This window comes from Leptosomus discolor, chromosome Z (genome assembly GCF_034619465.1).
Source record: "Leptosomus discolor isolate bLepDis1 chromosome Z, bLepDis1.hap2, whole genome shotgun sequence".
Lineage (NCBI taxonomy): Eukaryota > Metazoa > Chordata > Aves > Leptosomiformes > Leptosomidae > Leptosomus > Leptosomus discolor.
The window spans coordinates 64,022,059-64,035,321 of record NC_141419.1 but is presented as its reverse complement, the minus strand read 5'-3'; the positions used below and the strand labels follow the sequence as shown (position 1 = coordinate 64,035,321).

At 49.7% G+C, this 13,263-nt stretch overlaps 1 protein-coding gene across 1 annotated transcript; it reads left to right on the top strand.

The window, feature by feature from the left end:
- Positions 1-782: 782 nt before the first annotated feature.
- DMRT3 (doublesex and mab-3 related transcription factor 3) lies at positions 783-8,597 on the top strand. The gene is made up of 2 exons (XM_086478948.1): positions 783-1,224; positions 7,633-8,597. The coding sequence occupies exons 1-2, from the start codon at positions 783-785 to the stop codon at positions 8,595-8,597; spliced, it is 1,407 nt and encodes a 468-aa protein (XP_086335074.1).
- The last annotated feature ends 4,666 nt before the right edge of the window (positions 8,598-13,263 follow it).

Sequence of the window (13,263 nt, the reverse complement as noted above, 5' to 3'; positions counted from 1 at the left end):
GGGCCAGTAGCCGCCCCCAGCCGCCCGGCTCCGCGGCGGGTCCGGCGGGGACGCGGGGGCAGCCCGTCTCCGCGCAGCTGGTGCCGGGTGGCTGCTGCTCTAGGGCAGCTTCAAAACTTTGATAAAACTTTGCCTGGGCCACAGACGGTTTTCGGGCAACAGCCACACACCGTGCCGTCGCTCGGAGTGTCCCGTGGGCTTTTAGAGTCCCGTCTGCACTTTGAGATCCTGGCCCCGAGGGGCCGGTCCAGAGCATCGGGAAAACTCCCAGACCCCGGCTCGCCCCCAGCCCCGGGCGCTTTCTCGGCCTGAGTCCTGAGGGGGGCGTGGATGAGTGGCATCAGCCACCGTCCCGACCCGCTGGCGGGGACGGAGCCCTTCGGCACGCCGCCCCCGACGGCGGGGCAGAGCCCACCCTCTTCCCCCCCCGCCCCCCGAGCTTCCCTCCTCCCTCCCTCCTTCTCTCCCTCCATCACCCCGGTGGCGGCGGGGAAGGAGGGTGGCGGAGGGGGGCGGGCGGGGGGCGGGCGGAGGGGCGCTTGCCTCGGCGGGGCGGCGCGGGCAGCGGCAGTGTCGCTCCGGCCGGCGGCCGCGCTCTGCCCGCTGGTGCCACCGCGGCGGGCGGCGGCTATCCCCCGCCGGCCTGGGTCCGGGGCCGCGCCCCCCGCGGAGCCCGCGGGCAGAGCCGCCCGCCTCCTCTCCTTTCCTCCACCGCCCCGGCCTCCGCCCGCCCCCGCTGCCCCCTTCTCCGCCCCGGAGCCGGCCGGGCTCCTCCCGCGGGCATGAACGGTTACGGCTCCCCGTACCTTTACATGGGCGGCCCGGTGTCGCAGCCGCCGCGGGCTCCGCTGCAGCGGACGCCCAAGTGCGCCCGGTGCCGCAACCACGGCGTGCTGTCCTGGCTGAAGGGCCACAAGCGCTACTGCCGCTTCAAGGACTGCACCTGCGAGAAGTGCATCCTCATCATCGAGCGGCAGCGGGTCATGGCCGCGCAGGTGGCGCTTCGCCGGCAGCAGGCCAACGAGAGCCTGGAGAGCCTCCTCCCGGACTCCCTGCGCGCCCTCCCGGGGCCACCGGGCAGCGCCGAGCCCCCCGCCCCGCCGCCGCCGGGGCCGCCGTCCTGCGCCGCGCCGCCGCGGGCCCCCGCCGACCTGGCGGCCGCTGCCGCCCTGCGCTGGGCAGCCGAGCCGCCCCCCGCGCTCCCGGGGCCGCTCCCCAAGGCAGGTGAGGCCGGGCCGGGCCGGGCGCCGCGGGGCCGGGGGGGGATGCGCGGGGCCCGGGGACGAGGGGAAGGGAGGGCAGCGCCCTGGCCGGGACCGCGACGGGCTGGTCTCGGGAAATGAGTGCCCGGGGGAGGAAAGGCGAGGACTTTCCCTTCCTCCCGACGGGCGCCGCGGGGAGGGTAACGAGGGAAGGCCTGGACGGTGCGCTTTGTCGCTCTTAAAATCAAGGAGCCGCCAAGTGCCGGGGCCGGTCCTCAGCCAGGCCCGCACCCGCCGAGACGACCGGAGGGGACCGTCAAACGCCGCCACTGCCAACCGGCTCCTCAACGTGCCGCTTCTGGGCCCGTTCCCCCAGGCCGGCCGGCCGGTAAGCGGCTGCATCCCGCCTGGATCTCATCCGCACGTCCTTCCGCCGCTCCCGGTCCCGCCGAGCCGGCTGGAGCCGCTCCACGGTTTCCCGCACCCGGGGCATCAGGTTGCGGGATCTCGTCCAGGACAAAACCTCCACAGGGAGCTTCGGGGCAAAAGCGGCGCCGGGAGCCGGAGGGTTTCTGCGGAACAAGGAGGGCCAGGGCAGGGCGGAAGGGGATGATCGGGGCGAGACGGGCCGCGTCCGGGGCGGCTTTCGGCAGGTCGGGGGTGCTGACCCGGAAACCGGCACCTTGTGAGGGCGACACACCGGTAACGCACATTTCTGGATGCAAAACTAACGCTGTGGAGCCGCCGTCCCCTTCCCCGCCCTGTGCCGGAGAGGGAGCCGACGGCTTTCCCCGACGGGGATGACCGGCAGGCCGATGGCAGACAGCTCCACTGACAGCGACGAAATTTCACCTGGTACCCCGGGCGGGGAATGGCAAACCCTGGGCTCCCGCACGGCTCGGCTCCTTACGGCTCGCTGCCGGGCGGCCGGAGCCCCGCGGGGCGGTGTGCGGGAGCGAGACCAACCGGTCTCTCTCCGAGAACACGGGTATGGGGCCGGCCCGGCCCCGGAGGCTTCCGCCGGTCACTCCGCACCCGCGGCGGGACTAGCCGGGGCAGGGACGGCGCGGACGCGGGGAAGGCCAGGGATAAAAAAGGGGGAAAAAAAGCGCCACCTTGGCGCCTTCCAGAAAGTGAAACAAATAAACTTCGCCAGCAGGATATAAATCTAGCGAGTAGGAACGGTATTGACTTGCATGCCCAACTTTTCTTCCCCCTGATTTATGAACTTCCCAGCTTAAAAGATTACAGTAATCACGGGAGGACAGTGTAAATCGAATCTGATAGCAATAACTTTTGGGGAAGGTCAGGCTCAAGTGAAATGTTACCAAGCAACAGGCATTTTGTTTGCAAAATACAATCAAAGTGTATTGATGAGAAATTCTTCCTTGCCAGCCAGTCAGCACTTTCTGCTAACAGCTTTACGGGGAAAAAAAAAAAAAAAAAAAAAAAAAAAAGAAATAACAGAGGAGATCTTCATAAGTCAAGACCCGCGGCGCCGCGCCGGCACCCGCCCCCGCCGCGGTGAGGCAGGGCTGAGGGGGCCGGGGCACCCTGGGACAGGCAACCCCGATTGCACAGACATTACCCGCTTGGTCCCCGATCTCCGAATGTTACAGAGGATTTTTTTTTTCCGCTTTTATGAACGTGGGAATGCATGAAAGCAAAGCGGAAAATTATCTCCTCGGGGGGTCCTTCTGTCATCTGCCACCAGACACTGTTTAACCAGATAACCTGTTTATTTCCAACCGTCCTGCGTGCCCTCAACTGCAGGGCTTTCTCTTTCCCCGCTACCTGTATTAACACAGTTATCAGAACAGAGCGTATAATTATTTGCTCCCCCAGCTTTCCCCGTTTCTAACCACCCCAGGACATTAACCTCCTGGAATGTTTCTTCTGTACGGAGGAGGTATTTCCTGCTGTACGGTAGCAACGCTTATTTTTATTCCTGCCAGAACTGGTCATTTCGATGGGACAGTTGCAAAGTTCTGTTCTGTGCAAGTAATGTGCCTAGAAACTACCCCTGTTGCATCTGCCTGTGCTAACCCCGGATAATTGCTTCTCCTGATAACTGTGCCCATGAACTTTCATCTCCCACATGAGTGCGGGTTACATCTCTCTGTCTTGGTAGTAGTTATCAAGGCTTGTAAACAATTAATATAATGCTATATTGAGTCTTCTGTTAATTTCAGAGCCAGTTTCTTAATGCAACACAGTGGTTTCCATGGTAGTTGGGGAACAGTGACTAGTCTCCTACAAAGTACCTTAGACCTTTGAAGACGGGAAGGAAAGTCTGGAGTGAACATAATTTAAAACAGACAGACAAACGAAAAAACCCAACCCAACCAACCAACAAACAAGCGAACAAAAAAACCCCCAAAATCCAACACAAAAAAAAAAAACCCATATGTTTTACACGACCTTAGCATTATGTGACTTTATGCTAGTTCTGGTATCAGTCCGTTGTAATAATAGAAATAGGGAAAATGGCAGATGTTTTGGGGATCCAAGAAAATCTGTGTTACAGAAAGAGCTGCCCTAACCATCAAAATGCAAGCTGTTTTAACAGAGAGTCAGCAGTGGGAATATCAAGAAAGCAAATTTTGTTCCAAAGTATTAGACCAAGTTTTCCAGACAAGTTATTAACTTGAGAACAGCTTCTCTCACCCGTTTTACTTTTATTTGGCCCCTTTGCAATATTTGAGTCATGATCCTTAAGTATAAATAGGCAAGGAAAAATTGGGATATACATTGCTCCAAATTCTTAGCAGCTTTATTTCTTAATGTAGATTTTACCATGGATGCATACACGGTTCTCCCACTCTACTGTCTTTCATGTGTATCTGTATTTGCACCGCATCTCTGTAGAGCTGGGTATGTATCTGTCTCTGCATGCGTATTATTTGATGAATACTCCCTATCGTTTATGTCAATAAGAAAACAATTTCCCTATTTTCCTCAGGGCTGGCAAAGTGAATATTTGAATGCAGGCAATTTTAAATAGGTGGTGTGGGGAAAAACAAAACAAACCACCACACTCAAACCCCACAAACATTAAAAAATATCTGAGGACGAGATTTCTTTCTCAAAGCCTAGAACATCCTCATGCGTAGCTTTGGAGTGGTGCAAAAACTACCTTTGGCTAAGAGCGGCAGCTTGTATATTCTGAACACAAAATTTTTGTACCCGAAAATACAGGTTTTTGGAATTAATACATTCATGCAATATTCCCACGTTTCAGTGCCCACATAAGGACATTTATAATGCATCTTCCCAAATCTATCTTTATTTAACGATTGCTGGTTTGTGCCCGTTTTAAACAAACGAAAAACCTGCTCTCTGCAAATCCCGTGGAGAGGTGGGGGCAGCCCCCGCAGCACGCTTTCCGCCTGGCCCTCGCCGTCCCGTGAGCGTGGTGGGGAAGTGGTGTTCAGACGAGGAAGAAGCATAGTCAAAACACGACCCTGCCAGGCAGTAACCGTCGGGAACCGCCCGGGCGAGCCGGCACCGGCCGTCCGACCCGCGGGAAGCAGCGGGCTGGGGCACCGCGCACCGCCGCCGCCGGGGCTGAGGCACCCCGGGAAAACCGCCGGGCACCGGCGGCGAGAAACGCTCTCGAAAAGGCAGAGAAAAGAAGTACGATAGCACCCCAATTCGATGCAGCCAGCGGAGGATAATCCTCCTTGTGTTAATGGCAGCATTCGCTTTAAATCACGTTCCACGGGTCGGACCCTGTGAGTCTAACAGTCCGGTGAGACCCACCGCTATGACCTGTGCTGTACGAGGAGACTGTCCCTGTGCAAGGGTAAGAGTCGGGACCTGCGCAGTCTCCTGATGATAAAGATGCAGACTGCAGTGGGATGAGTTTTCAGAATTTGAAGAAAATTTTTGGCCAAGCCTCATAAGGATAATTTAAGGTTAGTGAAAACTAAACAAACCTGAAATATCTTGAAAATAATAATTTGTAAGGATCAGGGTGTGTATTAAGGAGCTCTATTTTTTTTTCCCCCACTTTTTTTTAGCAGCATATATTTGCTCCGCAGTGGTGCTGGTTATCAGCCCACAAAGATATACCCGGAAAGTGCAGTAGTTCTGAAATAAACTCTACCTGTGTATGGGCCATTTGGTGGTATTTAGTACCACAGTGCAATCCATTTATGTAGAAATTAGGACCATCATCTCCCTTAAATGCCTCTCTAACTCTGGCAAGACAGAGGTAGTCAGCTGTCCTCAGACTGCCCGGTAAGCATTCGATGTATAAATTGCCCATTCACTCAGATGTGAATTATTCTTAGCATCCTGTCTTTTATAATAAATGCACGATTATGAACATGTGATGGAATTAGGAGGGAAAGGTAGTTTGAGTCTCGCGTTTTTTTCAAGTAATGGATGAGCTATGCTGATGTTTTACCACCTCCTCAAAAGGACAGTTTTCTGCCAGCAAATGTTTCCTGTATTCCCCTTTGGCTTTCAAGGCAAGACTGAGTGCATAAAGAAGAGCATACATATGTTGCCTTCTCTGTAATATGCCTACAAGAAAAGTTATTGCTTCTCCATTTGCACTGGACAGAGAGCATAACAAATATAAAAATGGGTACCCCAAACAGGTTGTACTACTAAAAGAGAAGAGCAAGATCTTCATAGGGGCATACGTATTCCTCAGCTCCACTCCCATGCTCATCTTCCACAGCCCAAACTAGCAGCATCCCACAGCTCTGTAGGATGACACATCATTTCTGCCTGGCATGCCCATCCTCGTGAGGAGAACCTCACTTTGCCACGCTGGCTGTCAGGCTGTGCTCTACCAGGATCTCATTTATTTATAGCTCCCATTCTGGCAATCATAGTGGCTTCTCGCTCAGCATGGGCTTGCTCAGAACCTGACTCCTTTCTCCAGGTGTGTAAATTGCACTAACAGAGTTTGTCTTGAGCTGATTTGTTCAACACTAAATTTAGCCCGCTGCATGGGGAAATGCTGTGCCCGTTCCTGGGGTGAAAGGGAGGCAGGACTGTCCGTGGCGAGCAGCGAGGCTCAGGCACTTGTACACCTTTAACTTGTTCCATCTCAGTTGGGCAGGGGTGATGATCATCACATTTTTGGAAACCTTTGCTTTCTTCTTATAGCTTCTTTATCTGGTTGGGCTGATCACCAGGGGCTTGGGAAACCAAGCAAATAGTTGTGTTGTTTTCTGCAGATAGTCTTTCACATATGTGTGTTCAGAAGCACTGCCCTCTGCAGATAAAGCAGGCTTTCTCAGCTGCAGCTTGGACAACGACCCTTTTCCCAGACACTGATGCTTCCCAGGGAGATCATCATTGTGCTGTATGAGGAAGGTCAGCAGAACGGCATTCTTGGGAAATAAGTGTGAACGATCTCCAGCAAGTACATTGCCCCCATTGTGCATAAACCGTGAAAGCTGTCATAATTTCTTCTTCTCTTTCTGACAAGCACTCTTATTTCAAAGGTTTCCAAACTCTTGCAAGGCGTTACCAAAGTGACCAGAGATTTGAAGTATCCCCATTTTTGAGTGGCTTGTCTGGAGACAGTGTGATCAATGGGCCACTGTACTCAGCTGTTGCCCTTCTTAGTCTAGCACACAAAAAGCAAGGTAACTGGAACAAGTGCTGAGAGAGGTTGTGGGGTTTCCATCCTTGGAATTATTTAAAACTCAGCTGAGTACGGACATGAGCAACCTGCTCTATATTTTAGGTTATTCCTGCTTTGAACAGGAAGTTGGGCCAGATGCCTTCCAGAGGTCCTCTTCAAACCGGAATTTTCTTGATTCTGTGCTCTAGTGGGCCAAGGCATCAACTGTGTTCCAGGGTTTGGAGGAAAAGCCTGTGATTCTTGCTGGGGAAGGAACCAATGTCTGCAGAGTCAGAAATGGAATACACTGACTTATTTGAAGACTTCTTTCCCCTTCAGCCAGTAGTCGTGATGAAGTGGTTCCACCAATGCTGTTGGACTTGCAGTGGGAATTTTGGTCTCCCAAGTGCCCTCTGTATATCTTCAGGTCACAGTGTCATGGTGCTAGCGATGAATGATGATGTGAAAGTGCTGAAGTTCCTCTGAGAAAGCTTGCACTTGGGTGGTGTGTTGCTGCCTTGTAACCAGTGAGAAAGGATTGATACAGCACATTTGATGCGGCAGAAGAATGACCACTGCTTTATTTCTTGTACATGGGAGATCGAAACAGATACCTATAAGGCAGCATGAAATGCCTAGACCAGGTCACATTATTCTTTTCCAGTTTTATTCTCATGAGATGTTGCAGAGACCTTAATTTTAGCAGGATCTCTGTGAACAGTGCTCCCCCACCCCCTGCCCCCAGGATTCTGCTCTGTTCACTTTAAGAAGACTGTATCCTCAAATGTCTGTAAAAGCTTGTGGCCCCAGTTTTTTGTTAACTTCTCTGCCTTCTCATTGCAGACATGAATGAGGAGCGGTTGGGTGATGCCAGTGGAGCAGACAATGCTGAGACCTACAGTGACAAAGACACAGACCAAAGGAGTTCGCCAGACATAACTAAAGCCAAAAGTTGCTTCACGCCTGAAAGCCCTGAAATCGTTTCAGTGGATGAGGTCAGTTATGCAGTTCAGAAAAATGGTGGGAGCACAGAGAGCCGTCCAGACAGCCCCAAGTACCACCCAGAGCAGAACCACCTCCTGATAGAAGGTCCTTCCGGGACAGTTTCTTTACCTTTCAGTTTGAAAGCCAACAGACCTCCGCTTGAAGTCTTGAAAAAAATCTTTCCGAACCAAAAGCCAACTGTGCTGGAGCTGATCCTGAAGGGGTGCGGTGGTGATCTGGTGAGTGCTGTAGAAGTTCTCCTGTCTAGTCGGTCTTCAGTGGCCAGTGGGGAGAGAACTTCTGCAGAATCTGATGGTCTTGTTTTGCCTTCCAATGGGCACATTTTTGAACACACGCTGAGTTCATACCCTATTTCCTCTTCCAAGTGGTCCGTGGGCTCAGCATTTAGGGTTCCTGACACTCTGAGGTTCTCTGCCGATTCCAGTAATGTCGTGCCAAATCCTCTGGCCGTACCTTTGCAGCACCCTTTCCCTCAGCCACCACGCTATCCACTGATGCTGAGGAACACTTTGGCAAGAAACCAGTCCAGCCCGTTCCTGCCCAACGATGTCACCCTGTGGAACACCATGACGCTGCAGCAGCAGTACCAGCTGCGGTCCCAGTATGTCAGTCCTTTCTCTAGCAACTCAGCCAGTGTTTTCCGAAGTTCGCCTGTCCTTCCTTCCCGCTCATCAGAAGATCCTAGGATCTCAATCCCTGATGACGGATGTCCTATTGTGTCTAAGCAACCAATTTACACAGAAGATGAGTATGATGAAAGATCTGATTCTTCAGACTCAAGAATACTCAACACATCTTCTTAGACTGACATTCAACATGTGATAGCTAAGTGACACTTGCAGTGCAGCTGAACTACTGGGCCCTAAGAGGAGGGACACGTATTCTACGAAACTCTTGCAATTGTGTTAAAAACTGACTTTGCTTGGTATTGTACTGTAGCAATAAAGACATAACTTATTTAATTTCTTGCACTTCACTGGATAATGCCAAATAGCAATACTCTGGCTTTAGTGCTGAGTGTGTGTTGCAAAGGAAGACTTTACGGCTATCAGTTATGGGACTCTGGAAGACTTGTAGTGGAAACAGAAGCCCAAGGTCTGCTTTGTTCCTTAACTCAGAAAAATGGGGATGTTAAACTAGAATACTTGAATGCTGTTTTATAAGAGAGAGCTCCTCAGGACATAAGAAATCAAACAAATGTAGTTCAATTGCAAATGGACTAAAACAAGGACCTTACAATCTTATGCCAGTGATCATCCTTGCAGTGAAAGAAAAGACAGAAGAAAGAATATGCACATGAAACTAGCATAAGCTGCTTCTGTGCTGTTTGAGCTTGGACACTTTTCAGAGAAATAATATTAAGAGGTATTCTTTTCCCATGGCTAGGTCGAAATGTGTAATGTCAGTGTAAAACCAATTACAGCTGTGAATTGCATGAAGTGTGTTGTGAAATGAACACCAGATTAAGCATTGTCAGGTTAATGTAGCATGCTAAGGACTCTAGAAAAATAAACTAAGATTTTGGTTTATGTCATTTATACTGGTCAAATAACATTTCTGAAGATAGAGAACTGGTTAGTCCTCAGTCTGGGTTAAAAAGTCCAGCTGCAGGAACTGCAGTCAAGGGAAGCCTCTTTCTCCAAGTTCAGATTCTGCTTCCCTGCCTTGTAGCTTGCAACTGAGATTAGGCAAATGTCTTCAGGGAAGCTGAGATCTCTTACGTATGTGCTGCAGATGCTTCCAAGCTCAGCTGAGTAAAGCAGAGTCACAGAAAGCAGAAAAAAAGGCTTTCCCAATGCTTCAGAAGCATCTTTTTTTCCTATACTGTAGAAGTAGAAAAAAAGGAAATAGGATGTAATAGCAGGCAATTCTTTAAAATAATGTTTAGCCAAATGGCAACCTCCCTAAATCTAGAAAAGTAATGGTTTGAACAATTTATTGCATGTTTGCATGCATTGATTACACTGCATATCTTATGTGTGTCAGAGTAACATTAGGAATTGCTTCTGATGAGGAATGCCACTAAATTAATTATCCGCTTAGAAGTTTGTTAAGTTTTTAGTGCCATTTCTTCAACCATTCACAAGTGACCTCATCTGCTTGACAGTTGGCTTTTCCAAGACGTACCTCTGAATGCAGATGAAATGGCTGTCAGGCCTGTCAGGTGTATGGATTAGTCTCACACCTCAAAAACAATTGAGGCTGCCCTGACGTTGGTCTCTAAAGCAGATGGGCTTTACTGTAATATATATCAGGTGTGTTATCTGGTGTCAGTGCTGATGCCTGTGTTCTCATTTGGCATTTAATATTTTGTAAGGTTTGTGTACCCAGTGAATCTTGTGTTTTATAAGGGTACTGAACATGCACAAGAAGGAGAATAAAATAATGGTTTTATTTTCCTCAGGGGATAAATGAACAGAAAGATACTTTTTCTTGCATAATTTTCCAACCTGTTCAGAAGAGCAATTTGTTGGTAATGCTACAGAGCAAAGACATAAAGTCAAGGGAAGGGAGGAAAAAAAAATAAGTAGCTTCCCTTATGGAAGTATAAATGTGAAAACGTCTGGAATTTTCATAAACACAGAATTACAGTTTTGTACTGACAGATTTGGCTGCACTCATGTGGCACTTGTAAACAAATTAATCTTCCAGCTACTCCAGAGAGAAACATAATAGGTAAAATAGGCTTGATCTTGCAAACAGAAAGGGATGAGGTAGTGAAATGCTGTGCTCCAATGTCACGGAGAAGTTATCAAAGGCTAGATAAGAGCAGATAGGTCCAAGAGCTCTGGTTTTGGCTAACACACCAAGCAGATTTCCCTCCAGGAGAAACCTTTGTATAGGCATCCTGATACACTGATTTTTATTTTTTTTTTATTTTTTTTTTTTTTTTTCCCTACAGAGAGCTAATCAGCTCCAGCAGAAAGACCAAACAGTGGAGCCTGGGACGGCTCATAGTGACCTTGCACACTATGGCCTGTGGGTTTTCAGGGAACAGAATTTTGGCATCTTGGAATTGGGACACATCTTTCAAAGACAGGTGACCCTTGGCTAAAGCGTAGTGAGCTGTTACCGCTCTAAACGCTTGTGATGAAAAATGCAGATTTGGTGGTATGATTTTTTAAATTAGATCTCCTTTGATAAACTGTTTCCTGAAAAAGCAAACAAGTTAAAATAATCCTTGTTCATTGTTACATCTTTTGACTCAATTCACAATTTATTTATTTTTTTTTTTTTAAATAAAGTAAACCTAAATGTCTTCAAAATAAAAAATGCAAGTTTTGATGTTGAACAATGTTTTTTGTTTGACCACATAATATTTTGGCTATCCAGAAGATTAATTTTTTAAAAAATGTGGGTTGGCCTGCAATGGTATCTTTGAGAAATTGCTTTATTCACCGAGCTGTATTTTCCAGGCTGGCACTACAGACAAATATAATTTGTAACTTCTAGCCAACACACAGCAAGCATCCTTCGGTGTGATGGTAGGACCTCTTTCTGCCCACACAATACTGGGACCTGTTCTGCAGACCCTCACTGTGCTGGTGGGGAATGCCCACCCACTCATGCCCTTGCAGTGTGGGGCACGGAGAGGTGCAGGAGCCCCTTTTCTGCAGGACCCCTGGGTGCCCCGTCCCCTGGGGCCTGCAGCAGCTCCCCCAGGGCTGGTGAGCCCCGTTCTGGCTCAGGCCGTGCTTTGACCGGGGTCGGTGACAGCTGTGTCACCGCAGCTGGCCGCAGCGGGGCTGTGTCCTGAGCCTGCGGAGCGCCCGAGGCTGTTTAGCGTTCCTTTCCCACGGCTATGGGGTTCAGGGGAAGGCCCGCGGGTGCGGCACCCAAACCCTGCGTTTTCCAGCTCCATCTTGTGGTAAAAAAGGGTATTTCCACGTCGGAGCAAATGCTTCATGCTGTGGGAGAGAGAAGTCTGTGAGTGAGGAGGGGTAAAGCTGGAGGCATTGATGCTCAGAAACCCCCAGCAAAAAAAAAAAAGAATTTAAGTATCAAGAAAGATGGCTTGAGCCTGGCGAGGTTTCTCTGTCGAAGCCCAAAAACCAAGGGGTACTTTTTTTTTTTTTTTTCTTTTTTTTTTTTTTTTTCTTTTTGGGTGCCACAGCAGCTGTGGCTTTCTTGGAGCAAGAGAGCCTCACCCCTTGCCCTCTGCACAGTTGCTGCTCCTGGTTTAGCAGCTGCCTGGGTGCATCTCTGGGGTGCCCCGGGGCCACTTTTTCTCCTGTCAGACAGAGGATTTCACTGTCAAGTCTCTGTGGACGCACACAAAACGAATGGGCCATGCCATGGGAAGACCTCCCTACCCACAGCGGCCACCAGCAGTGGTGCAGGCCCACCAAAGACTAGAACAGCGCGCTCTGCAGGGGCTGGCTGCTGCCCCAGAGGCACACTGCCTAATTCTTGCTCGTTAACCTTTAACTGTGACAAGGTGGATAAGGCCAATGATGATATGACAATAACAATAATAATTTCTCCCTCAGAGGAATGCTGTGGTGAGCCCTAATGTGATGCTTACATTCTCCAGCAGCTCACATACCTGTAAGTAAGGGAAGAATCAGGGTGGGGGGTAAGCACGGTGCAATGGGGATGTCATGCCCCAAACTCCCACCTGCCTTGCCTTTACCGGTGGTTGTGCTGCTGTCCCCCGGGGTCCCCAACTTGCCCTCCTTATGAGTCTGAAGGGCCACTCTGCAACATTTGTTGGATGCTTGGTGAACAGGCTCCCCTCACATTTGTGCTGACATCTTTGAAAAATGACTTTGATTCTCTCAGTATACTGTTTCAGTGATTCATTCTTTATGTGCATTTACTCAGCGAACGTGAGTGGGGAAATAAGATTGATGCTAAATTTATATGTTAATTTTAATATTGAAGCTATCTTGTATTTGAAGAATAAGATCAATTCTTCAATTTCATTTCTTACGTGATATTGCATATTGTCATTACTGGAAAATAAAATTATTTCTGAATGCGTACTATCCAAACTTCAATTTTACTGGACATATAACTCTGAAGCATCATTCTTCTCCCTTCCCTATAACAACTAACTTAATACAGTATTTTAACATTCTCGCACTAGTCTGCCACTGGAAGATAACAAAGACAAGTCTTTTCACCCTAAATGATGTTTCGTTAATGTGCTCCCTGCAGCATTCTGCACTGTCACAGGCAGATTTGGTGCATGACTCAGCAACTCCCTGCAGGCTGTTGCACTTCTGATACAACAGGAGTCTTGGTTAAGAGTTGCATCCCTCACTAGAGATTAATTCTATTTGTTCCTCAGCAGCAGCAGTGCTTGAGAGCCATAGCCACAGCCGTACGCCAAGAATGCCTGTATACAGGATGAATCCTGCCCTTCAGTGGAGAACCAAGCCCTTAGAGTACTACCAGGAAGCAGATCCCGTAGAAGATGGATACAGAGCATCACATGCACAGAAAGATTTGGCACCTACAGAGGGC

Bases quoted from the DNA above. Each gene is read 5' to 3' on its own strand.
- DMRT3 (XM_086478948.1), top strand. From the start codon at position 783: ATGAACGGTTACGGCTCCCCGTACCTTTACATGGGCGGCCCGGTGTCG. The intron at 1,225-7,632 runs GTGAGGCCGGGC...TTCTCATTGCAG, and splicing joins GGGGCCGCTCCCCAAGGCAG to ACATGAATGAGGAGCGGTTG.